This window comes from Panthera onca, chromosome D3, assembly GCF_046562875.1.
Source record: "Panthera onca isolate mPanOnc1 chromosome D3, mPanOnc1 haplotype 2, whole genome shotgun sequence".
Lineage (NCBI taxonomy): Eukaryota > Metazoa > Chordata > Mammalia > Carnivora > Felidae > Panthera > Panthera onca.
The window spans coordinates 90,988,226-91,014,037 of record NC_138350.1 but is presented as its reverse complement, the minus strand read 5'-3'; the positions used below and the strand labels follow the sequence as shown (position 1 = coordinate 91,014,037).

The 25,812-nt window shown below is 57.0% G+C and overlaps 2 protein-coding genes across 14 annotated transcripts in view; one reads left to right on the top strand and one right to left on the bottom strand.

Annotated features, from left to right (window-relative positions):
- Positions 1-13,695, top strand: part of MBP (myelin basic protein) — a 113,839-nt gene extending 100,144 nt beyond the window's left edge. For 3 of the 5 annotated variants that reach the window (XM_078435126.2, XM_081790842.1, XM_081790840.1), the window contains 5 exons: positions 2,643-2,750; positions 3,634-3,669; positions 4,030-4,062; positions 7,157-7,264; positions 12,388-13,695. In XM_078435126.2, the coding sequence (XP_078291252.2) occupies positions 2,643-2,750; positions 3,634-3,669; positions 4,030-4,062; positions 7,157-7,264; positions 12,388-12,432 (330 nt within the window). In that variant the 3' untranslated portion in view covers positions 12,433-13,695. The remainder of the gene's footprint in view (positions 1-2,642; positions 2,751-3,633; positions 3,670-4,029; positions 4,063-7,156; positions 7,265-12,387) is intronic. The other 2 variants (XM_081790843.1, XM_081790841.1) reach the window with 1 other exon arrangement.
- A 6,020-nt stretch (positions 13,696-19,715) lies between these two features.
- ZNF236 (zinc finger protein 236) overlaps positions 19,716-25,812 on the bottom strand; it is a 107,805-nt gene continuing 101,708 nt past the window's right edge. For all 9 annotated transcript variants that reach the window (XM_081790838.1, XM_081790839.1, XM_078435120.2 and 6 more), the window contains 3 exons: positions 25,526-25,655; positions 23,475-23,651; positions 19,716-22,244 (listed from right to left, as the gene is read on the bottom strand). In XM_081790838.1, the coding sequence (XP_081646964.1) occupies positions 22,120-22,244; positions 23,475-23,651; positions 25,526-25,655 (432 nt within the window). In that variant the 3' untranslated portion in view covers positions 19,716-22,119. The remainder of the gene's footprint in view (positions 22,245-23,474; positions 23,652-25,525; positions 25,656-25,812) is intronic.

Here is a 25,812-nt window from a genome sequence, read left to right as displayed (position 1 = left end):
TCTATGTGTCTCTCTCTCCTCTAAAACCACACTCCCTTGATTACTATTACTGTATAGAAATCTTAAAATCAAGTGATGTGCCTCCTCGAACTTTATTCTTCTCTTCCGCAATTTTTTTGGCTTTTTTGGTTCCTTTGCATTTCTGTATAGTTATAGAAACAGTTTGTCTACATCTAAAGAAAACCCCGCTGGGACTTTGACTGGAAGCGCATTAAATCTGTGGAGCAACCTGGGGAGAATTGACATCTTGACCACGTTGAGTCTTCCCATCCATGAATATGGTACATCTCTCTGCTCACCCAAGCCTCCTTTGCTTTCTTCCTCCAGCCTTTCCTGGTGTTGAGCAGAGGGATCCTATACTTGCTTTTCTAGATTCGTACATAACTTTTTGTTTCTTTGATGCTATTACACGTGGTAGTGTTTTCAAATTTTCCTCTTTAACTGTTCTTTGCTTAGTATATAGAAATATGACTCGCTAACTGTCATTTTAGTACCAGGCCACTAAAAATATATCAATGTAGTCGTAATTGTGTGACTACCTCAGATTACTTGTGCAGCTGACAATTTACAGCCCGGAGCCCAAGTCAAGTCAGTCCTCACTGGGCATGTAACAAAACAAGCGTGTGATTCCCAGACCATCCTTCTAGTGACTTAGGATCAATTCTTTGTGTGAGGCTCTGTATGGAAAGCGACCTAAGCAGTCTGCTCAGGCCGGCAGGGCACAGGACACCTTGTCCACAGCACAGCGAGATGTGCAGCCAGAGAGAAGATGCCGTATTTGGTGAGGCAGAGCAGGGGTGGGCGTGGAGGGAGAGCAGGGGGTGGGAGTGGAGGGAGAGCAGGGGGTGGGAGTGGAGGGAGAGCAGGGGTGGGAGTGGAGGGAGAGCAGGGGGTGGGAGTGGAGGGAGAGCGGGGGTGGGAGTGGAGGGAGAGCGGGGGGGTGGGAGTGGAGGGAGAGCGGGGGGGTGGGAGTGGAGGGAGAGCAGGGGGTGGGAGTGGAGGGAGAGCAGGGGTGGGAGTGGAGGGAGAGCAGGGGGTGGGAGTGGAGGGAGAGCGGGGGTGGGAGTGGAGGGAGAGCAGGGGGTGGGAGTGGAGGGAGAGCGGGGGTGGGAGTGGAGGGAGAGCAGGGGGTGGGAGTGGAGGGAGAGCAGAGGTGGGAGTGGAGGGAGAGCAGAGGTGGGAGTGGAGGGAAGGGTTCACAGGTGTGTCTGGGCTGCCAAGGGAGGAGTCAGAGGAGGAGCTCACGGCTCTTGTTTTAATGTCAGTAGCGGGGGAGGGGAAGGGACTCACGAGATGTGAAAGGGAGACGTACAGGACTTGTTCCCGGAGGCCAGGGCGACCGCGGGGTTGCAGGCCCGGTGCTCTGAGGCAGGGAAGGGGGCGTCTGGGGACAGGGCACCTGTCACTCCAGCCACCCCGGTCGGGGGTGCAGCTGGCGCCGCTTACGGGAGGCCCCTCAAAGGCATCGCATTCTGCAGAAGCCAGCTGCAGCCGTCCTGGTGACACGTGTCTCCTAAGAAAGCGCCATCTCGTGCAACAGGCACAGAGCGACGGGGGTGGCGCCCCCAGTGACGCCAGCGCATCTGTCTGACTTGCTTTAACGGAAATCCCCGTCGCGGGTGTAGGGCAGTCTGGCGCCGACTCCTTGGGCCTTCTGCGCCCTGTTCTGTCCCCGGGCGAGCGGGAGGAAAGCCCCGGGTTGCTGACGCTGCCGGGACGAGCCCGTGTCTCCTGCTGGTGGCCACACGCGGCCAACACTCGGCCCGTGGGGTCACTGGAAGCTGCTGCTCGGCGGACCCCCGTCTCCCCCTACCCTGTCGGTGCCCCCGTCCGGTGTCGTCCCTGCAGCACTCGCCGAGTGGGGAAGCCCTGGGCGTCACTCCCCACGGCCCTTCCCTCTGCTCCAGACGTGACCGTCCCAAACGGGGCGGAGGCCCAGGGACCCTGTGACCTGACACGCTGACGGGGAACAGACGCTAGTTCACGCGATGCAGCCACCCCGGAGCCGAGACAGGCTGGTCTTCTGCTGTTAGTGGCGGTCTGATCCAAAATTCCAGAGTATTCTCCTTTACCCACGCCAGCAGCTTGGGGAATGGACGCCGGCTCGCCCCGTGTCCATCGTGGGTGGACTCCGCCCCCCTGTGCGGTGTGTATGTGACGTCTGGGGAGCCAGACCCTGACTCGGTGATGGAGACGCAGCCCAGAACATTGCAGCCTGACACCCGGGATGCTCCTGGTCCCCTGATGCCCCGGGAGTGTCCCCTGCCGGGTCAGCCACTCCCCAGTGTGAGGTCCTGGTCTAAACAGAATCTAGGGGCGCCTGGGGGGCTCAGTCGGTTGAGCGTCCGACTTCGGCTCAGGTCATGATCTCGCATTCGTTGGTTTGAGCCCCGCGTCGGGCTCTGTGCCGACGGCTTGGAGCCTGGAGCCTGCTTTGGATTCTGTGTCTCCCTCTCTCTCTGCCCGTCTCCTGCTCTCTCTCTCTCTCTCTCTCTGTGTCTCTTTTTCTCTCAAAACATAAAATAAAAAATGTTTAAAAAAATTTTTAACAGAATCTAGATGCCCAGAGGAGAAGAGAGGCAGCTTTCCAGGGAGCCCGACAGGCGGAACCCGGCCTGAGGTCACCATACTCTCTCTTTCAGGATGGACATCACGCGGCGAGAACCGCCCACTACGGCTCCCTGCCCCAGAAGTCTCAGCACGGCCGGCCCCAAGACGAGAACCCCGTAGTGCACTTCTTCAAGAACATCGTAAGTGCCAGCCACAGGGGGCAGGGAGGGCTGGCCACCGCACCCTCCAGGGGCTCTGAGTATGTCCCCAGAGGCCCCTGGGCGCTAACCCACAAGGGACGTGACTATATCCCCAGCGATGCCTCCCTCCTCCTCGGGGTGAGGCCGGCCGTGAGAGTTGGGCCTCATCACGAGGGACAGACCGTCTCTGCCACTCACTGGAATTTTGTGTTCTAGCACAGAACTCACTGCTTTTAAGACTACAGTGCTGTGTGATGCTTAGTTTAAAGACACAGGCTTTGCCAAACCATGGGGACAGCAAGACCAAAGAGATAAAAAGATGAGTGGCCGTCAGGGTTTGGGGGGAACACGACATCACCCATGCGTCCGCAGAGCCCGACGCGGGGCTCGAACCCACAGGGATCCGTGTGGCACGTTCTGCCGACTGAGCCGGCCAGGGGCCCCTGACAAATTCAGGTTTGAAAACAGAAGCGAAACCACGCGCTTGTGACCCTGAGCGTTTCTGCAGCAGGCATTGTAAGACAGTGTTTTGCAAGCGAGTTTTAGGAGCCGCAGACCTGAGAGTGCGCCGTCTGAAGCCCTGAAGGGTGGGGGACGCTTCACCTCCCACACGGGAAAGGACCGTGGGGAAGGAGGCTCACCGTCTCCACCCGCGTGCAGCAGGCGTCCCCGGGAGGGCTGGTTCCTGCCTGCCGAGCCGCTCCCGTTCCCGTTCCCTGACATCGAACTAGGACAGGAAGGGGCGGGGTGGGCAGGCAGCCAGCGGGTGACTTGTTAGACCCCGGGGGCCCCCAGCAGACAGGAGGTCCCCGGGAGCAGGAAGGTGGGGACACGGGAGGGAGGGAGGCTCCCGCCCCGCTCACCGGTCTGCGTGTCTTTGTAGGTGACGCCGCGCACACCTCCTCCGTCGCAAGGAAAGGTAAGACCTCCGCGTGTTGTCGTTAATTATCACGGTGCGTAGGCCTTCCCCGGAATCCCTAAACGTACCCAGAAGAGGGCCGGACTCACAGCTTCACCCCGGAATGTTCACCACGTGGTCCCGGCCGGAACAGGCCCCGGGGGCCGCCGGTCACTCGGTGCTGCTGGTCCCCAGCGCGCTCCCCCTCCACCTGGTCCCAGACCCTCCCCCGGCCGCCCCCCCGACCCCCAGGGAAGCGGCAAGTGTCCTAAAACTGATTCACCCCCTCAGCACGATCCCGATCGGTGTTTCTGGTTTGTCAAAAGACTTTACTTTTTCCTGCCTTGATCACAGTGTCTGTTTCTCTCTCTTGTCACACAGGGGCGAGGACTGTCCCTCAGCAGATTTAGCTGGGTAGGTGACACGCGCATGTCCACGCGGCTGCCTCTCCTTCCTGCTCTCACAGCCTCCCAGCTCCTGCGCTGGGCTCCGTTCCTTTGCCCGACGGTCCCCTTTCTTCCCCTTCAAGCCCGCTGGCCCGGCCACCGGGGGGCCACCTGCTTCTCCCGAGGGGAACCCAGCGCTGGGCCGCTGCCCCCTTGCCACGCTGGACCTGAGCCCCTCCCCGGGAGGGTGCGGCTCCGTGCTGGAGGGATGGGAGCACAGGGGATGGGAGACGAGTCCGTGCAGCGCTGGCCGAGGGAGGCCCCGCGGCCAGAGGACCCTCCATGGCCACCCCTGCCCCCCCGGGGTTGACGCCTTGTTGAGGAAACACGACGCTGCCTTCGGTTACACACTCAGAACAGCCTAACTGAGCCACGAGATGTGGGGTTTGACTATGGTGTGGTAACAGCCACAGCGTAGATATCAAGCCATCCAGGAAAAGCCTTTTTGAGGAATTTTAGGCTTTTGAATACTAAGAACAAAGTGTCAGTGAAGATTTCCAACGGCCAGCTTGCCCACCTTCCAGGTACCAGTGAAATCTGTGTCTGTGCCAGCCTAGAATGGCCGTTGGTAGAGTCTAACCAAACCCACAGACTCCACTCAGTAGTCATGGTAGGTAGAGTTCTTACTTGACAAAAGTTGTAATTTTCGGGATAAAATAGAAGAAAAGCCACTAACCTACAGGCCGGGAGTCATGTCCATCCTGGAAACACATCCTGATTCTCTAGCACAGAGCCCGCCTCTACTTGGTGCATAATTAAGCATCATATAAACAAATGGATAAATTTTAAGAGAAAGAAAGAGAAAGGGAAGAGGGAAGAAAGACCAGTAAGGAGGAGGGGAGCGAGGGGGAGGGCGAGGCCCGCAGGGGTAGGGGGGTCCCACGAAGTGGCTGCCTCGGTCCGATGCACTCTTACGTTGAATTACACGCAGATATTTGCTGCACCATTTTACAGGAATATAGTTGAGCCTCTTCCTAAGCTAATCAATTTGCCAAAAAGGTGACACAGTGTAGGACCGTCACATGGGCTGACCCCCGCAGCCGATTGACGTGTGACTTTCTCTGCCAGCAGGAGACAGACGAGATGGAAGGACGAACTCTTGTTCCCGCAACTCCTTGGTCTGCCCCCTGACTTTCTAGGCGTGGCCTCCCGGGCACTCTCGCAGCCAGTGGCCGGGGCAAGAGGACCTCTGTCCCTCTGGGCGTCCCCCGCACACTCGGCCCAACAGCTGACCGAAAGGACCTTCCCTTCCCTCCGCATCTCCCTTCCGGCTCCTACTAACGTGTATTCAATTTCTCTTTTTTCCAAAGCAAGATGCTTCCACGTTTTTCCTTTGCTTGTCCGTTTTCTCGAGCCGCAGGACTGTCTTCCCGCTTGGAGTCTCTGAGTGTCCCCTACTCTCTTTCTAAACTACACTGAGTGTTTCTCGGTAAATTCTAGGTTGCCCAAAGACATAAGTGACCAAGAATTTGAAAGGAAGAAAAGTCAAGCAGATTGCTAATCTGAGAACCTATGCTTGAATCTTGTCCTCGCCAGCTTTCATTTTCGGGAAAAAGCCGCAGGGACGGGAGGATTTAGCGCTGGCGCATGGGGTGCGGTTTTCCGCCACGTCACGTGTCTGTGCTCGGCTCTGCACGCTTTAGCCATCCACGTGCCCCTCCGTGTGCGGCCGTGCGGGGAGCACGTCCGCGGAAACGTCTGGACCCCGGGGCAGCACCGCCACAGCCCTGCCTGACCCCGGAAAGCAAGACACAGATTGCATGGCTCCCCCATCCCCTCCAGCCCTAACGCGTTTGTGAAAGTCGAAAGGACTGTAGGCCGAGGCACGGGGTCCTGGGGGCTCCATCAGAGGACGGTTTTGTCCCGTCGACTCGATTCCTGGGGGGCGGGGCACGGAGTCTCCCATGTCCTGTTGGCACGACGGTGAAATCTCGGGGCCTGTCCGCCGAGGACAGAGCCGGGGGGCTGCCGGCGACCTTCCGCCGACACCCAGCGGCTTGCTTGGCCCCCGTGTCGCACCTGAGGCTGGAGCGTGTACCGTGAATGCCCACCTCACCGTGTCTGCACACCCCAAGCCCCACCCCTCCTCGTGATCGCAGAGGAAAGTCAAGCACGTCGGAAAACACGCTGGTCGTAGGGACACAGATATTCTTACATTTCAGCCGTCAGCGGCCACTGCCCTGGGCCACAGACCCGGAAGTGAGGAGTGAGGGGGGCCGCTGGCAGCTGGAGGCAGGGGTTGGCTTCTCCCTTCAAGACACACACGCCGTGAGCCCACAGGCTCTGTTCACAGAGCAGAGCCTCCTGACCACCCCGTAAGGAGGGGCCGTTTATCCCCATTTTATAGAAGAGGAAACTGAGGCTCGGAGAGGTTTTGACACTTGCCCGAGGTCACACAGCTAGGGAGTGGAGAGCTGAGACCGCCCAGGCTGCGCCCTGGTGCCTGGCTTGCTGGCCGGCCCCGCCCCATTTCCTTCTTCACGACCGGCCCAGATCCCAGGGCCCCCAGGAGGACTCTGGTCCTGGTGCCACACATCGGCACTCAGGGACCCAAGCCATGGCCAGGGGTGGTGCTTCCTGGGAGAGCCTCCTCGAAGCCAGAGAATGTGGATCTTCTTTCTGCTTTAGAAAAAGTCTGAGCCTCAAAATTTTGCAGAGTGCTAAGCGCAAAGCTCTGCACCCTTCGGGCCTCTAGCAGGAGGGGGCAGGGGTGAGGGGTCTGCACGAAGAAGCAGGCGGGGACCCCACCCACCCCCTCCCCACACCCAGGACAGGCGCCGGCCCTCCCACAGCCTCCTTTCCAGGGACACGAGCCACCCCCTTCCGCAGACGTGGGGGGAGAAGGCTTTTGCTTGACGCGCTGCACTTCTCTTGAAAGCCACACGGCGTGAGGAAGGGATCTGGTCTTTCAGTGACAGCACTTGGGTGCACGGCTCCTCACGCGGGGGCCGGGGCTGGGCCAGCGCTGCAGCGAGGAGCGGAGTGGGGCTCGGTGCTGGGGTCTCCCCGCGCCCCACGTGGCCCCGCAGGCGCCGCCCTGAGAGCCGTCTGTTCTCTTGCAGGGAGCCGAGGGGCAGAAGCCGGGATTTGGCTACGGGGGCCGAGCTGCAGCCCACAAGGGATTCAAGGGGGCCGACGCCCAGGGCACGCTCTCCAAAATCTTCAAACTGGTAACGTAGCCCCTCTTAACGTCAGGGGTGCGTCGGGGCTGCGGGTGGGGGGCCCTGGGGCGGCCTGCAGCCTTTCCACACCGCCTCTCCCGCGGGGCTAGCTTGCCAGGCTGGCCGGTTCAGCGGGCCTTCTCCAGGCTTATGTGCGCAAGCCCTGGGCTGGGCCGGGCTCCCTCGGGGCCTGAGGACACGCAGAGGGCCCCACGTGCCCAAGGGAAGGAGCAGGAGCCGAGCGAACAGAGGGGAGGTCACTGCATCAGGCAGAGCCCCCCAGAGGCCACACGGGGGTCAGCCGCACTGGCCGGTGTGGACACTGGAGTCACAGGGGCCACCACCTGTTAGCGCCTGAGCTCAGCAAGGCCCGGACACCGGGACGGGACTTGGGAGACAGAGTAAGGACAGCAGGTGGTCAGAGAGCCCCGCAGCCCCCCCGCTCTGGGCCGGGATCCAGACCTCCACCTGCCCCTGGGTCGTGGGAGGGCCCCGTCTGGCCTCTGTTCATTCCCGGCCCCTGTCGTGGCTCACGGTCACGTCCGGGGTTCACTGTCGGTCCCGGAGGGCAGGAAGAACATTGCCGTGAACAGGCTGTAACTGCCTGGGAGCCGGACGTCCGAGGGCCTGGGCCACGGGACCCACCTGACGGCAGCCGCTGTCCCCGGGGGTGGGCACAGTGACTGGTCTGTGCCCCCAGGGCTGCTCCCAGCGCGGGCAGGCCGTGAGCCCACAGTCAGGGGCCCGAGGCTGCCCAGGCGTCCCATCCCTGCGATCACACAATTCTCGTCGGGCTCAGGGGCTTGTTGAGCATTGCCGTGTGCTGTTGGGGGTCCGGGACCGTCCCCCGCACAGATGAATCCACAGCCTCCCAGAGGAGCGGGTTCTCGTGGTGGGGACGGAAAAAGATGGGTGCTACAGGGAAGAGGCAGGGCAGGGCCCATGGGGGGCACGGGCCTCCGCGCCCCAGAGAGCTGCTCACGGCTCCAGGGAGAGAGCCCCACCAGGCTGCGGAGCTGGCCTCACACCCAGGGGGCTCCCGGCTGAGGGGAGACCACGGGTGAGGCACGGGGCTCCCCCCACAGAGGGCCCTCTGACCTCCCGAGGGCTTTGCCACCTGGGTCCCATGACACCTACACCTTACGTGTGCGCGTCGAGGGGCTAGCCGCGCGGGTCTGGCAGAGACCTGTGAAAGTGGGGCTGGGGTGTCCGCGGCACCCACGCGGGGTCTTGGTGGCCGAGCCAGCACTCGAGGGCCCGCGGCTGGAAAAGGAGAGGGACGGCCCCAGCGGGGACGCATCGCCCCTCTGGGCAGTGCGGGACAGTCCCCAGGCTGACTGAAGGCCCCGGGGAGCACCGTTCTCTGGCCGGTGTGCTCACACACTCTCGTTAGAGTAGCACCACGAGCCGGTTTCCACTCTGAATGCAAACGAGGCCGTCCCCTTCCTTGCTTGATGGCGCCAGAGCCGGTTCTGAACAACCAGCCACGAGTATTTGCAAGGCGGCCCGGTCCGCCCTTTGTCCGACCTGAACAAGTGTGATGCCCGCACGTAAAAGACAGGGTTCCTGTGTCACGGCAGGAAAGGCATCAGACAAGGCACAAAACCCCACGATGCCCGCAGCGCCCTGCCGAGAGAACCACAAATCGTGAAAGATTTCGCTTTTATCTTTCTCGGGTGAAAGAAAGGTGAGCATTGCTGTAGAACATGGAAGACGTGGTCGCCCCAAGGAGCGGGGGGGGGGGGGGGGGGGGGGGGGGATGGTCTGGGCTTGGTTCCCAGACGCCAGCACGGGCGCACCTGCTCCGTCCGTGCTCGTCCACGGCATCCAGCCATCGCAGACAAAGCATCCCGGGTTCTTATTCCACATGACGGCCTCCTCACCTTGTGTCTTCAGGCCAGTGGTCACATCCTGGGGGAGGCGTGTGTTTCCACGGAAACTGCACGTTGTCGGTGTTCTTGGTCGCGGATGAGAACGGGGTCGGCCTCTCTCCGCCTGTCCTCAGACCACGCGAGGGGTCCCAGTGAACAAGTTAATCTAACGTTAAAAGGTCCTGCTGTACGTGGCTCGGCGGTGTCGCCCCGAGAGACTGGGCGGCTGAAAGGCGGGACCCACGCTTCCCGCAAGCTCCAGGTCAAGCTTCTCCGCCAGCCAAGCACGAGGCTCCTCAACCCGACTCGCCATTGACACGAGGCCTCCGACCTGTGTGAGCTTGCTGATGGCTTCGTAACACGCCGACGTTTTACGATTTGTGCCGGGATAATTTGGCGTGTGGCCCAACTAGCCATCGTGGGGTCGCATGAGTGGTGTGCCCGGTGGCCGGGACACGCGGCGGGAATGGCCCAGTGAGCGCGTGCGTGTGGAATCCCCCCCTCCCCCGCCACGGCGAGTCCAGATTCGGCGGATGCTGGGCCCACACAGAGGTGAGGGGAAGCAGGACTGTGGTTGAGGAAAGTCAGCCGTATCCGGGAAAAGGCTCAAATCTGTGAAGTGAGTGGTCACCAACTGACTTGCTAAGTCGTCTTATGTCAGGTAAAGTGCAGGCAGGATCTTCTCCCCAAGGTCAATTCTAAAGCAAATCTGAGTAAGAAGACAAATCCTACCCCGCACATTCAAGTAACTGAGGTCATCGCGATGCCTTTGCTCAGTTCTGAGATGTGGCGACGAGAAGGTGAGGAAAAGCACCGCGTGGAGGCCCCGGGTACAAACCCAGAGCCGCGTCCGGGAGAGCAGCGCTTCCTAGGTGCCCAGAGCCTGGCCGGGCGTGCCCTCGCCTGCGTCTGAATTGCCTACGGTGCCCACGCCGCTCCTGGGCTCCCCCCAAGGCTTCCTGCCCCAGAGCGCCCCGGGTCGGGTCGGAGCCCGGAAGTGCACAACTGGAAGGCCTCCCCCTCGTCGGAGAGATGCGGACGTACCCACTCGGGGAAAGCAGTTCCTGTGCTTTCCGGCGTGGTGACTGTTCATCCCGCGGACGGAATGGCCCGGGGACAGGGAAGGCCGAGGGGGACCGCTGTCTAAGGAACGTGCCTGTGTGCCAGCCCGGTCACCAGCCCCACCGAGAGAGCCCCGTGTCTATCCCGCACATTTACGGTTCACGACTAACACAAGCCTGAGGCCCATTCGGGTTTTGTAGGTTCAGCACTTTTCCTACGAATTTCTTTTTGTACAAAGTGGTTTAGAAATTTTAAAACTCCTGTACAGACCCAGGGAAACTTCCAATTTCAATTCATATGGCTTTGATCAGATTTTACCACGTTAAACGTTTGCGAACTGGCCGACTACGGTCACATGCTGCTGAAAGAGCCACCGCAGTGCGGTGACAGATTAAAAACGATCCCTCCAGAAGTGAGAAGGGCTCGGGGAGGGGGGGGGAGGGGGAGATGGCGGAGACCTCCCGGTAGTTACGGTGGTGCTGTTTCCTTCCTCGTTGGTTGGAAACTGGGTGGAGAGCACTGTATTTCTCCCGATCGTCAGGGAACGGAATCAAAATGTAATTGGAGTTCGCTATTTCCAAATACGCAGCTGAAACAGTTCCCTGCACTGGGGTACAAGTGGGGAGAGGGCGCAGGACCTTCCGGCAGGTCCTGTTCCTTCCCAGCCCACGACTCAGCTTCGGGCCAGCCTTCTCCTAGTGAGGCCGGCCTCATCCACTCGGCCGAGCCCAGGGCCGACCAAGCGCTGGACATCAGTCGGTTCACACGTGCTAAAAACCCGACAGAGAGAAAAGCGTGAGACCCACGCAGCAGGGGTGCTGGCTCTAAACCCGACTCCGCCTTTGGCTGACTGACTTTGGGGAAATAACTCAACGTCTCTGTGCTTTGGCTCCTCCGACTGTAAAACGGGGAAGCTAAGAATCCCTGCCTCCGGGATCGGCTTTCTCTTTCCTCAGAGGAAACAGAGGTAATGGATTTTGCTCACGGGAGACACTCCGTAAGCTGTAGGTACAACAACAGGAAACAAAACCAAATGCCCACCGTTGTCTCCATCTCAGAAGGAGCCATCAGGAAGTGAAGATGGGGCCTCAAGCCAGGTGTCTTGCGAGGGGTGTGGGGAACTTGGTCCATCTCAGCACAGGCGGGCTTTGCTCTGTAGAGCAGTGGTTCTGCCGCTTTTCGGGAATAAATCACACTGTACAGGGACGCCCGCAGGTGGGTTTCTTGGGAATTTAGAGAACGGTGAAGCCAGTGCGCACTTGTTCTGGCTCCTCCCGAGGGCAGCGCTGAGGGCCGGTGGTCAAAGGCGAGCCAGGCACACGGGTGGGGGGCTGGCCCCTAGGACCCGGCTCAGGTGTAGGAGAAAGGCCCCCTCCGGTGACTCCTTCAGATACTTCAGAGGCCAGAATTCCATAAACGTTTTCGCTTCTGAACAGAAAATCCCACAAGTGAGTTAGTTGAAACGTAAAACCCTGACAAATCAGAACCGTCGCCTCACTCTGTTGACTGTGCTGTTTGTAAGGCGTTTTTGGCTTTAGCGCTCCCATTATTGATATTGGCGGGCAACGTGGCAAACGTGTGATTAGAACAGGTCAGGGTGGGCTCAGTGCACGTGTCATTGGGCAAATAGGATGTTTCATGTATATCTTGCTTTCTGGGGGCTCGCAGTCTCAAGGAAATCTTTGAGAGGTGACTTAATTGTTCGTTCATAATCCAAGAAGAAGAGGGGAATCCAAGGAGAAAGAGCCTAAACCTTGAATAAAAATGTGAATGCCAAAAGAAAGGTACGTTTGCCCCGGGTCCGTCTAAGTGGCATCTGGACCCACAAATGGCCCCGTCTCCTGGGGAGCTGACGTCTCAACCGAGCCCCCTCTCCGCCACTGGTCTCTGCACAGCTGTGTGCCACCTCGGCGATCGCCAATTTGGGTTTTCGTTCGTCCGGAAAATACGTCCATTCGTGGTTTTAAGACCTTGATGTCCAAGTCTACGGACGACCCCTCTGGGCAGCTGGTTTTATGGGTGAGGCGGGGCAGAGCGCGAACAGGACTGTTCCTGGGGATGACTTTGCAGGGTCTGGCCCTTGCCTGGTGGGCAATTAGCGCCCGCATCGGCTGGTTTGTGGCCCGGCTTCCACCCAAGCGGGACGCATGCCCGAGGCTGCCCGTACGAGCCACCTAACTGCGTGTTTCCTTTTCTCAGGGAGGAAGAGACAGTCGTTCCGGATCACCCATGGCTAGACGCTGAAGCCCTGCCCCGTTGTTGTGATAGAATCCCGTCCTCAGCTTCTTAATATAACTGCCTTAAGATTTTAATACTGTTCACATAAATTACCTACTTGTAGCAAACCCCCCTTGCCTAATGCCCGTTGAGTTGTGCACACAGTAGGGGCAGGCACGCCGCATCCTACTGGCAATTTCCGGCCATCAGCTAAACGGAGAAAACGCAGACAGAAAATTAAACGGCGACCCTGAGTTTGAAGATAAACGCCCTGGGACTCTCATCCCCCTGCGGCGCGGCCCCGCCGCACTGTGGTGCAGGTGCACGGCGCGCCTCCAAGTTCACCCTCCGTCCTTGGACTCGCTTTGCTGACTCGGCATCCCTCAGCTTCCCGGGCACTGCCGTGGCGACGCTGCTGTGGACACAGAGACACGTGCGGGGCGGTGAGGACTGTTGATCCGAGCTTCCTTTGGTTTCTTCCCCTGCCCTTGCTCACCTCCTAACACACACTCACTCTCCCTCCAGGGTTAGGCAGTCGGGAGCGGCACAGGGGGCTTCGGTATGTGAAGTGCGGGCGGGCAGCTGTGGAGAGTCCCATGTGGTGGGCGCAGAGGGGGCGCCTGCGGGGGCGGCTGCCCACCACGGCCGGCTGGCGGAATTCAGGCGTGGCGGAGAGGGGAACAGGGAGGCAGACCTGGGCTGGGCTGCGGCCCCAACAGGAAACAGGGTCTTCTTGGACATTAGGTGATGGCGCAGCGGGAGCCAGAGCGGCCCCCGCAAGCCGCCTGTTTCCCCCCAGAGCCCAGCAGGAGGGTCTGAGCGGGACTGGAGGAGTTTTCTGGGTGGTCTCGCGGCGTCACCCTGGTCACCGCGGGAGGTGACCGGCGGTATGCTTACCACGGCACGGCACACAGCAGACACTAACCCTGGGAGGACGGGTAGCGTCCCGCCCACCCGCATCCCAGACACAGACGTGCGTAGTCGGTAGGCTTCGGAGGGTTCTCTTCCCGAATCGCTGACCCGGACGTGCGAGCGGAGAGGGGGACTCCTCTGAGCTGTGTCTCTTCTAACGCGCGCTGACCTTTCCTGTGCGCCCCTCCTAACACACTGACCCCACCTTTTGATTTTAGCGTATCTCTCACAGGCCTTCCGAAGAGCCCCACACCGGCACCCCCGCCCCCTTAGAACCCAGATGAGGAGTAGTGAGCGTAATCCTGTCCTAATTCCTGTTCGGTGTGGGTTTAATGTAGTGTCTATTAATACCTAGCCTCAACGATGAGAGGGTGTGGGGGGGGGGGGGGTAGAAAAAAGGTACAAAATTCCAGAAACAGAACCTCCAAATTGCTCAACACACACACTCGACATCTTTGAGCCGACTGCTCACCGAGTGATCTCTCTTCGTGGCTACGCACCCCGTCAGCGTGCGCTGTGATGGGTGGGGGGGGGGGGGGGGGTCTCATGGAAAGTACACACTGTTCTTGAATATTGAAATAAAATAATAAACTTTTAATGATATTTGTACGGGTGTCTTACTTTATCTTTATTCTGGTCTGTGGACCGCGAGCCAAACAGAGCAAAAGTCGCGTCTCGGAGGCGACGTGCGTGAGTGCTTCCTGAGCAGGGGCTGAGCCGCCGGTCAGTGCGTTATCACCGGACGGCTTTCCCGGTAAGAGAAAGTGGAACACAGGTCATGGTTAGGGCACTGGTTTGCTCACTCACAAGGCAAAGAATTTTCAATTTGTCCCTGAACAGCCTGTTGAAGTATATTTACACTTCATTGTTTTACCAGAATAAACACCTGTTAACGTGAGCTGAAGAAACTCTGAGAAATTACTTCTTGCCACACGGAGACCTCAACAACCATAAGGGGTTTGGGAAATTTTGTGTGTTAGCTGCTGTGGGTTACAGAAGTTCTGTTTCCAAAAGATAAACCAAAGTTTTCACTTGGTTTTGTTTTGCTTTTAACTAAAATCCCGGACTCCCTAGTGCCTCAGCCATGAGAAACCGTGCACGCCTGCGGGTTAGCGAGGGAAGCCCCCCAACTCTGGGATGCTTGTGGGAGCCCATCTCCAGGGGCCCCGGGCCCGGTGTCGTGCGAATCCCCCCAAGAACGAACGGGGAAGCCGTCCTGCTCGGCCGGGACCGACCCCTCTCCTCTCCACCTCCGGACCCAAACCCTCAGACTGACGAATTGTGAAACTCATGCACAGATAGACACGTTTTGAAAATAGTATTCTTTCAGGGGCATCTTAACGGACATGTAAGACAGGTTTTTGAAACTAAAAAAATATAATGGGGCGCCTGTGTGGTTCCGTTGGTTAAGTGACTCACGGTTCCTGAGTTCAAGCCCGTGTCAGACTCGGTGCTGACAGTACTGAGCCTGCTTGGGATTCTCTCTCCCTCTCTCTGCCTGCCCCACGCTCCCATTCTCTCTCAAAATAAGTTTTAAAAAGCCACACGACGAGAACACAGCATCACGTCTGTGATGTCTTGACCAAAGGTGCGTCATGAAGAAACGCTGGGGGAGAAAGTGGGGGACCGCCTCCTGCATGACCGGCCCGTTTTTCAGAAATGTCGCCGTGACGGGAGCCACGGCCAGAGGGGGTGCAGTTCCGACCCGAAGGTCAGGGTAGGTGGGAGCCTGAAGCCCTCTGTTGGTGTGAGGGCGGTACTGTCCGTGCCCTTCCTGTAACTCGTATGGAAGTTTGAAACCGCCTCAGAAATGCAGGGGTACACAGAAGGGATAAAGACGGTCGGTCATTATGGGGCACCTGGGTGGCTCAGTCGGTTGAGCGTCCGACTTCGGCTCAGGTCATGATCTCACGGTTCGTGAGTTCGAGCCCCACGTCGGGCTCTGTGCCGACAGCTCGGAGCCTAGAGCCTGCTTCAGGTTGTGTCCCTCTCTCCCTCTCTGCCCCTCCCCTGCTCACACTCTCTCTCGTGGTTCGGTCGGTTGAGCATCCAACTTCGGATCGGGTCATGATCTCACAGTCCATGAGTTTGAGCCCCGCGTCGGGCTCTGGGCCGACACCTCGGAGCCTGGACCCTGCTTTAGATTCTGTGTCTCCCTCTCTCTCCCCCTCCCCCACCCTTGCTCTGTCTCTGTCTCAGAAATAAACATTAAAAAAAAAAAAAAAAGAGATGGTGGGTCATTAAACCTGAGAAAGAAAGATCACCCCAAGGGAAGCAGGAAAAGGGCACCGTGAAGAGCGCCCCGGGGCAGGTGGCCAGCTGTTGTCCCACTTGGCACAGAGCCACCAAGAAACTGGCAGACCTCACGTCAAGATGAGCTGCTCTGCGTGAGTCATAGGACCGTCTTCCCAGGGAGTGTGGTTACCAGGGTAACTTGGTTCTGATACAAGAGTGGCGGCATAGGACCGTGTCTCTTGATTGATCCAGGATAATGGAATCAGGAAAACGTGTTTGTCAGTAGAGAGTGTGAAGCAGTGTGTGTGGGTGTAGACAGTTTCCATTTTTCACTCCTTCCTGAAGGACTAAAAAGAGCCAATACCTCAAAGGTGCTACGTGACAATAACAGCTTCTCGGTGACGGGGACGGCATCGTGGATGGTGTGGGGTAAATTGGCCACTGACGTTTGTAATAAAAATTCCCATTGAGAGAGCAAGCCGAGCCAGGGACACTTCACGGCCTCCCGGGTGATCGGACGACGTAGCACCAGCAGCCGCGATGCATCTGAACTTCTCACAAGACGCCAGTTTCCTGGGCGCTGGCAGAGGGCTCCTGGGTCAGAGAGAAAGGGGGTGATCGGTCACAGCACCGGGGGAAGCAGGGCATCAGCCTCTGTGCGGATATCCCCACGCCCGACTGCCACAGGGCGACCCAAAGTGGGCCAGGTGATGCCCGCACGCACAGGGCACCGTGGTGCAGGAGAGGAGCCCGGGCTTAGGGAACCCGGGGCTTTTATACAAGGCAGCCAGCTGGCCTGACCTGGCCCCAGAGGAAGACACGTCTTGATTAGACCGGTCAGGAAACAAGCATGGCTCTGCTCTGAAGATTCCCCAGCTCCAGAGTCCGAGTCCTACACGAACAGCCTCGGAAAGATCCTGGGTCAAAGGCAGAGAGCACTGTGTCCCAGGACGCCCAGGAACGAGGCACCTGCGGAGCGTGGCCTCCCACCCGTGACGGCTCATTAACTGAGAACAACTAACTTTATAGGTGAGGGGACAGGCCCTGAGAAGTTACCTGAGTGTCCTAACGACACGGTCAGCCATCAGCCCCAGGACCGGTCTGACCCGAGGTCCCAAGTCACCCTGACCCTCAGCTTTGCTGGCGCACAGGAAGCTTTGTGAACTCATGCCTTTGTGTTTGGACACAAAGACTCTTACATCATCAGAGAGCCAAGCGGCCCGGGAAAATGCATCTGGAGAAGCGTTTTAAATGGTGGAGACAACCACTGTTATCTCTCTGGAAGAGAGCAGATCTTCCAGAATCTGGGAATTCTTTCTAAAAAGTCCCTTCCCCCCACCCATCACATTTTAAAACCTGTTAGAGCAATATTCCTCCGACAAACAAGAATTGTCAATTTCTCACCATTCCCTCCGATATAAGTCCAGGAAAGAAAACCCAAAATCATTTTAGGTAGTTCAGTCCAACAAGGTATGGAGCCTCCACTCTGTGCTAGGAACAAGGTGCACAGGGATGTCCTCAGTTTGTCGTCTCAACAGGACAAGGACTTCATAAACCTCCAACTTCTAAAAGTTTGCAAATATATCTTTACTTATTTAAAATTTATTTACTTATTTTAAGGTAAACAGAGACCACTGAGCGGGAGAGAAGCAGAGAGAGAGAGACAGAGAGAGAATCCCAAGCAGGGGCTCGAACTCACGAAGCCGTGAGATCACGACCTGAGCCGAAACCAAGAGTAGGACAATTAACCGACTGAGCCAGCCAGACGCCCCTGGAAATAGATCTTTAAATAGATCTTTAAATAATATAAACGAACTCCACTGGTGTTTCTGAGGAAGTCTAACACCCCACACAGCTCACAAACAGACACAGTGATACCGTGATGGCGTTTCATTTCCTTGTTTTTACTCCCAAATACCTTGTGCGAGAGAGAAAATGAACAGTTATCCTCAAGGACAGAAAAGAAGACCCGCTCGCACTCTTCAAACCCCATGGATCTCAATTCATTGAAATCCAGCGTCGCTGTGTTGGGTTAACCCTTGCTGAAAACGCTACCTACAGAAAACATCCATCTTTAAAACAGTCGTAACTCACCCCGAACCCAAAAAATGTAAATATACAGGAGCTTTAAAATAATACCAAAACTATTTTTATTCTTCTTAAAGCCAGCACAGTGGCTTTTGGCAGAACTATCCATTTCTAATACAAAATTGGATTAAATAAATATTATCCAATGTATAAATAGACCACGGGACAATTTTGAAGGGTAGAAAAAAAATTCTTCTGTAAATAAAAAAAAAAAATTTAATTTTCTTTACTGGTGAATCAAGAGTGAATCACTATGTCATTGTAGGATTTGTCAAATAGATTACAAACCTTGATTTAATACAAAAGTCTTCATGTTGTAAAGCATTACATGTAAAAAAGATTAAATAGCAAAATTTCTTAAGGTTACTGCCTATTGCTCTTGCCATGTAATCTTTATTTTTTTTAGTGCTTCAAATAGTTTATTCATCATCCATGAGAACCTACCATAGCGCCTCTATGTGAAGGGCAGGGGTATGACAGGGAGTGTGAGCTCATCTGTGTGTGTGTGTGTGTGTGTGTGTGTGTGTATGTGTGTGTGCACACACGCGCACATGCCTCAGGAAGGGCAGTCCATTCAGATCAGGTCAACAGTGACAAAGAGAAACTTGACTTACAAAACTTACCAAGGCGAAGAAAACGCCTTGGTAAGGATAAGGCAAAGATCTAGAGGCCCCGGGATGTCAACACCTTTGAAATTCTGTCCTAAGAACCCAAACCCCTACGTTGCATGAATAGGGATTCAGTGGCAAAAAGAGAAAAAAAAACCTAGATTACTACAAAGTGCCAATTATATAATTTCATCTCTGCCTCACTTTACATAGATTTGAGAAAAAGAATAGATTAGCGATGACCAACCCTTGGATTATTATTTTTTTGGTGGTGGTGGTGGGGACACAATAATGATTTTGAAATAAACTTCTGGGAAGAAAAAAAAAAAAAAAAAAAAACAGGCAAAAAAGCAGGCATGAGAAGTCTCTAAAAAGAACACCCAGAAAGCAGACCTACGTATCTTACGTATCTTCTTTCAAAGGTGTTACTTACATAAATCTGAGTGATCATTTAATGTCAAAAGTGTGCACCTTCATGAGTTACAGATATTTGTCTGCGAAGGAGAACAGAAACCTACTCACACTTCTAAGAAAACCTTGTACCTGTACCAGCGCAAGCATTTCTGGCACATAAATGCTCCACGGGAGGTTCAGAGATGGGAGAATTGGGTATAATCGTGAAGGCCAAGCTCACATTCCCTTACAGGCAATGGGGCAGGGAGCACAGGATATCAAGCTAGAGTCGCTGCCCCATTCAGTGTCTCACTTGCTCGGAACAGAAACCCGACGGGGCAGTCAGTGGGAATTCCTCGTTAGAACAGATGGTCCCGTCCCATCCGCGTTGGGCGGCGGGGGGTCGGGTCTGCACCGAACAGCCAGGCAGGCGTCTCCCCCAGTCCCTTGTGGGGTCTGACCCCCCTCCCCCTGACCCGTGCAAGCACTGGGGGACCCACAGAGGAGGGCCTGGGGTAGGGACACTTCGGTTTACATTTCTGAAGAGATGTTTTTATTTTACTCTATTGTTCTGGGAAAACAGGACCACCCTTGTGTCCTCCAGGGGACGGGACCCTACGCCCGCCACACCCTGGCTGCCTGCCCGCCCCAGGAAGCATCCCCTGGTTCTTAGTGTCTGTGCAAAGGCAGGTCACCCTCTAGGCTCACGTGAGTGCTCCTGGACCCTCCCCTCACCACCAGAGTGGGTTCAGGACAGTCACGCACTTTCCAGAGGGACCCAAGTGACCAGGGGATTGTCTAAGGTGGCCAATCATGAAGACAACGGACAACAGGAGGGACATTCATAGCTCACATGGATGGTGCGCCCGTCACTGACCCACATCCTGATTTGTGAGGTCTGGAGCCCCTCAGAGGGACCTTCCAGGGGGTTAAGTCCTCCTCGTCCGGCCTTCACAGAGGGGAAGGGAAAGATCGCTAAAGTTCTGCTCTGTTAAAAATGATCTGAACTTGAAATTAATTCATGTGCCAAACTGTTACGTATTAAATACTTTAAAAGAAAAAAATTAATCACACTTCCTAACTTCATTTTTTATTTATTGTTATTCCAAAGCAGGTACGCTATGAGGAGATATTTCTAAAAATACAGTTTTCTGTTCTCAAAACCCTGGTTATGCAGGAGGCTAGAAATCTCTTGTCAGAAGACATTTATTAACCAGTAAAATATAAAGATCAACCTGTACTCCACCAAAGGTTCAAGTGAAATTATGTCTTTACAAAACCTTATATTTTCAAGGAATGTTTTGCAAAGAAGCAGCTTTTATAACTAGGAAGTAAATAAAAATAATATATTAATGTCTTGTGTTTGCCTGCTGAGTTAATAAATCGAGAAAACTCACAAAATGAATTATTGATAGATTGTTCCTCATTTTCTTTGACGAAAATAAAAGTAGGCTTTAGATTCACCTGGTAAGGCCTTACGTAAACAGGCAGTTCACCAATACAGTTCACTGAACTACGCTTTCTGTACAAGTAGGAATCAAACCCTTTTAGACACTGTCCTGAGAGATGACATTTAATGCTACAACCAAAATAAATAACCTAGCGAGAACAAAATTTTTTAAATGCAATAATTTCAACTTTGGAGATCTCTGTTCACCAAAATTAATCAACATTTCTAAAATATTTTAATACAAAATTATAAAAGAAAAGTGCATTAAAAGCAGAATCTTTAAAACTCTGGCACAATTACAATTATTCTGAATATATGGACTACTGCCGGTACACAATGACATTCAAGGAGAACCTCAGGATATAGAAGTCCAGTATCACAAGAATAAGTCAAATAAGGCTTTTTTTTTTCCTTAAAAAAATATACAATACACAAAGCAGTTTGAAAAAAAAGTAATATTATTTAACAGTTTTCTGACTTAAATATTTTCACATAACAAAAGTTTTTATATCACCATCAATATTACTTATATACATATGCCCAAAGTGAACAACAACAACAACAAAAAAAAAAAAAATCAAAAGATGCCCTTTGAAAAAATAACAGTGAGAATGTCTCTTTCTTCAGGAATCTGAAATGAGCCCGTCTCTTAATATACAAAGTCCATACAATATTTATAATAAAACTGCTCTCTTCTGAAACCAGGGAGGCAATGAGGGAAAATAAAAGCAATTATTTTTCAGGAAGAAAAAACCAAAGGCAAAGCAACCCCACCTTTATGTTACAATGAAAAGATACCCATTTGTGAATATAACGAATACAATACTGATCTGAAGTGCTCGCAGGGAGCTAAAAACTCTGACGCTCTCTCTGGAATCTGGGGACTAGAGCTTCTATTTACAAAATATACTGTTCAGCCACACAGAGGCCCATATATCTGCGTATGTACATATGTATTTATATATAGAACATATAAATAACTCTGAAGGAGAAATTCACATGAAGTAAAGAACTTTCCATCTTTGGAATGCTGTAGGAGCAACGCACACTGCCCCCCGCACGGGGTGGGATTTGGTTTGGGACGTGTTCAATGTGGCACCATTGATGATAGTAAAGAATTCCCTGAAATAAAAAATACACCTGCTTATGCGTGAAGAGAAAGTCACGGGGCTCGTACGGTCCTTACCTTTAATCTACAAATGCACCTCTCAGGCGTCGGGGTGGGCAGGGCCACGGCGCCCTCACCCCCGGGAGCCAGCTCTGCCCTTCCCTGCTTGTGACGTATGGCTTGTGCTTTCTGCAACCGTCTAACCCGCGTACCTGGATGTCGACTAAAGAAGCAAGTGCGGCCCCTCCCGTGAGGACGGTTTAATCCTTCTCGGCGTCGGGTTTACAGCCCCCCAGGTTTCTGCCCCGATGCTGTGTTCCTGTAGCTAATGGTCAGACAAACGTAATGCGGAGAGAACTGGTCCAGCCAGCTCTCAAGGAACTAGTTAGATTAACTTACGGTAGACCAAAAACAGTCCATTTCTAACTTCAAAATGCACAGAGGAAAAGAAATGGAAAAAACTTCCCTGTGTGTTCTGACATTTTTCGAACTTCATGCACCTAATTTTATGTGTGTTTTATAAGCTCTGCTTCTTACCACAGAAAGCATGAAGGAAACTATCTTACTTTTTCCATGGTAACTTTCGTCTTTGCCAATACAAAGACGTCACACCACGAGGACAGTGAGATCCAGTTAAGTTCTGTTTAACTAGATGCACTGGCCGCCGAGTAGAGGGGGAAACTACCTATCGTAGTACCTGAGCTCAATGATTCGTAGACAAATGACGGCACCGCATTCACACCGTCCCCGGTTTTTTCCTCTCAGTCTCTGAAAGACAATGATTCTTAGATAATTTTATAACTGAAACACCGCGGTGGTAACATCCTTGACACTTGGAGCTTCAACACGGACACTCCAAGCGCTCTGTTCTTCCGCCACATGCGACTCGAGGGACGGCCGTCCAGGCGGGGACGGGCGCGTCAGAACACACCGGCCAAGGCCTGCCACTCGCTCGCGGCCTCCTGCACCACGTCTTCCAGCTGGAGGGTCCGGCTCAGCTCCTCCGCTCCGGGCTCCTGCGGGGCCACGGGCTCCTGCACGCTTCCTGCAGCACGGACGGGAAAGAGCAGGCGGGGGCTCGGCCAGCGGCACACGGCTGCTCACGTTTACACAGAGACGATTAAACAGAGACCAGAGATCTCTAAATTGGTTCGCTTTCCGTCCCACTGGAAAAATCATTTGAGCTGCAGCTTAAATAATTATGGGGGTGACAACTTCCGCTCTTGGAATGTGAATGAACGGCCCTTGCCGCGCACGCTCGCTGCCGGACGGTTACGTCAACGCGGGCCGTGGTGAGCGATTAATCACGAATCCCACCAATACGGCGGGCATGGCCTCCTCACAGGACGAGGAGCACAGAATGTTTGTGTGACAACATAGCCTCCCTCTCTGGATGCCCCGCCCCAGGTGAAGGCCCGTCCCGCTGGCTCCCGGACCCCGCCGTCCTGAACAACCATGATCCCGAGACACAGAAGCACGGGCCTCCCGCTCAGCTAGCAGTGTCCACGGTGGCCGTGGCGAGGCCATGTGCTCCCCTTGCCTCCCTGGCACAGCCGGGTGCTGTGCGGGCCACCAAGGACCAGGAGGGAGACGGGCCGTGGGGGGGGAGGGGGGGCAGGGGGGAGATGGGCGTGGTTGGGGGGAGGGGCAGGGGGGAGACGGGCCGTGGGGGGGGTGGCGGGGGGGAGACTGGCCGTGGTGGGGGGGGCGGGGGGCAGGGGGGAGACGGGCCGTGGGGGGGGGGGGCGGGGGGCAGGGGGGAGACGGGCCGTGGGGGGGGGGGGCGGGGGGCAGGGGGGAGACGGCCGTGGGGGGGGGGGGGCAGGGGCAGGGGGCAGACCGGCCGTGGGGGGGGGGCGGGGGGCAGGGGGGAGACGAGCCGTGGCGGGGGGCAGGGGGGAGACGGCCGTGGGGGGGGGGGGGCAGGGGGCAGGGGGGAGACGGGCCGTGGGGGGGGTGGCGGGGGGCAGGGGGGAGACGAGCCGTGGCGGGGGGCAGGGGGAAGACGGCCGTGGGGGGGGGGGGGCAGGGGGCAGGGGGGAGACGGGCCGTGGGGGGGGTGGCGGGGGGCAGGGGGGAGACGAGCCGTGGCGGGGGGCAGGGGGGAGACGGGCCGTGGGGGGGGGGGGCGGGGGGGAGACGGGCCGTGGGGGGGGTGGCGGGGGGGAGACTGGCCGTGGTGGGGGGGGCGGGGGGCAGGGGGGAGACGGGCCGGGGCGGGGGGGAGGGGGGAGACGGGCCGGGGCGGGCCGTAGCAGGCGGGGGCGGGCCTTACCGGTGTAGCTGTGCGCCCGCTTCATGTGCAGCTTCATGTTGCTCTTCTGGGTGAAGCCCATGACGCAGTAGTCACACTTGTAGGGCCTCTCGCCCGTGTGCTTCTTCATGTGCACCTGCAGCGCGCTCTTCTGGTTGAAGGCCTTCTCGCAGAGCGTGCAGTGGAACGGCCGCTCCCCTGGGGGGACGCACACACGTGAGCGCCCTGCGGACGCTGCGCACACGGGAGCGCCCCCCGCCGCCGCCCGCGCCCCGCCCCCCGCGCCGCCGCGCCCGAGGGCACACACGGGAAAGCGTCCTGAGCAGCCTCCACAGAGTGCTAGGGCGAATGTACCCCACAGCGACACCCAAAATAAAGGCTGAATCAAAAGCTACTGCAACTCCCAGAAGCATCTGGAAATAAAAGGAGAGCGCCCGTGGCTTACACAAAATGTTGCTGACACACCTTAGGCAGTAAGGCAAGAAAACATTAAGTAGGCGAGAACATCAAAGCCACTTAATTAAAAGGCTGATTTATCTAGTATTTTCTCAAATGCCATTTTAGCTGCTTTTGAGTTAATGCACAAACTGAACACTGAAGGCAAAGCTTCCATGTCGGCCTCCCGCGGCCAGCCCGTCTGGCAGTGGGCTCGTCGCCAGTGCCCCCTCCGGCCCGCAGCCCTGCCCCTCGCCGTCCCTGCCTCTGCCCCACACGCCGGGCCACCGCCAAGCCCCCAGGGCACGACCCCTTCCTCTGGGCCTACAAGGTTCTTTCCTGTGGACTCTGCACGGCTGCCTCCTGGTCAGGGGTCTGTCCCTCTCCCGGCCCGGCCTTCCTGGACCACGTGTCAGCAGGAAGCACCGCGCGGTGGCTCAGAGATCACCTGCCCTGCATGCTCCCAGGGTGTCACGCTAAGTCCGTCCCTGCTACCCAGCGGCCGAGACACAGGAGGTCTCAACCACGGCTCACCGGTGCCAGGCAGAGCCGTGAAAGGGCTCCGACGCTGTCCTGCCGTAATCCCCGGGACTCTGCACGCGAGGACGTCGTACCTGTGACGGTGCTCCCTCACACACAGGGAACGGTATCACAGGCGTCATTACAGCCACCGATGAGGGGACTCGGGGGACCCAGAGGGGGATCGTCCCTGTGGGCCCACACACACCCTGCCGGAGCAGAGGCGGCCGCAGGGACCGGAGGCTGCACGGGGCTCTCCGCTGGTTTGCAGACGGAGCGCCCGCGGGAAGGGGGCGGTCCCGGTCAGCGGCACGCAGCGCACGGGGCGACGTGCCAGCAGCGGGCTCTCCACGCCTCCGTGCGCACCCGGCTCGTTGGCAAAGCCCCTTAGCGCGTAAAATCACGAGCAGGTAGGGCATCGCTGCTTTTCACTCCCACGCTGCCGAGTGCCGGCCTGTGCGGACCACCGGGGACGTCCCCGAGGACGCCAGAGCCCGGGGCCGGGAGGGGCGCGGACGGGGCCGGCCAGGGGCTCCGGAGGGCGCAGAGGCCTCGTGGGGGGCGGGGTCCGGGCTGACACCTGAAGAGGAGTCAGAGGAGGCCGGGCGGAGGGAGACCTGGAGGCCAGCACAGGTCGCGCACAGCAATGCCAGTCACGGCACAGCAGGCGCAGCTGCAGGTCCTCAGAGGGCACGAGACGGCCACGTCCGCCTGCCCCCCAGGGTCTCCACCCGGCCGGCGCGGAGGCAGACCAGGCCTCGGCGGAGCAGGGAAGGCGCTGAGGCAGAGGCCGCCGGGCCGGGTCAGGGCGGGTGGCGCGTCACGGGGCGGGAGAGGCAGGGACAGACCCGAGCAGGCTCAGGTGGGGACAGGACGTCCGCACAGAGAAGCCTGAGGACGCAGGGGAAGGGAAGGAAGGGCCCCCGAATGCGGGCCCAGCCCCGGAGGACGCAGCAGCCGGCGCCTCACGCGTCGTGAGTTCTGTGGTCGCCCAGGAGACCACAAACTCCGTGGCCTGCGGAAGCCAGCGTGCCAAGTGAGCGACGGCAGCGTGCAGGCCCAGCTCCACAGGGCACGTGTGCCGCGATCCCCTTACTCGTCGGCGGCGCCCCGGTTACCTGTGTGGATGCGGCTGTGCCGCTCCAGCTGGCTGGGCTTGGCGAACGCCTTCTCACAGGTGTCACACTTGAACACTCTGGGCTTCTGGGAGCTGAGGGAAGGGCCGGCTTGGTGCGTCTGCATGTGCTCCTGTTAACGACCACACAAGACACCTGGGGTCACGCCGGGACCACAGACCTGTGACAGGAAAGGCAACCCGGCCACGGGATCACGGCCGCCGCACGGCCCACCCGGGGCCCCGCGCCGCGGGTCGGACACAGCAGGCCGACCCCGCCGCCCTCGGGCA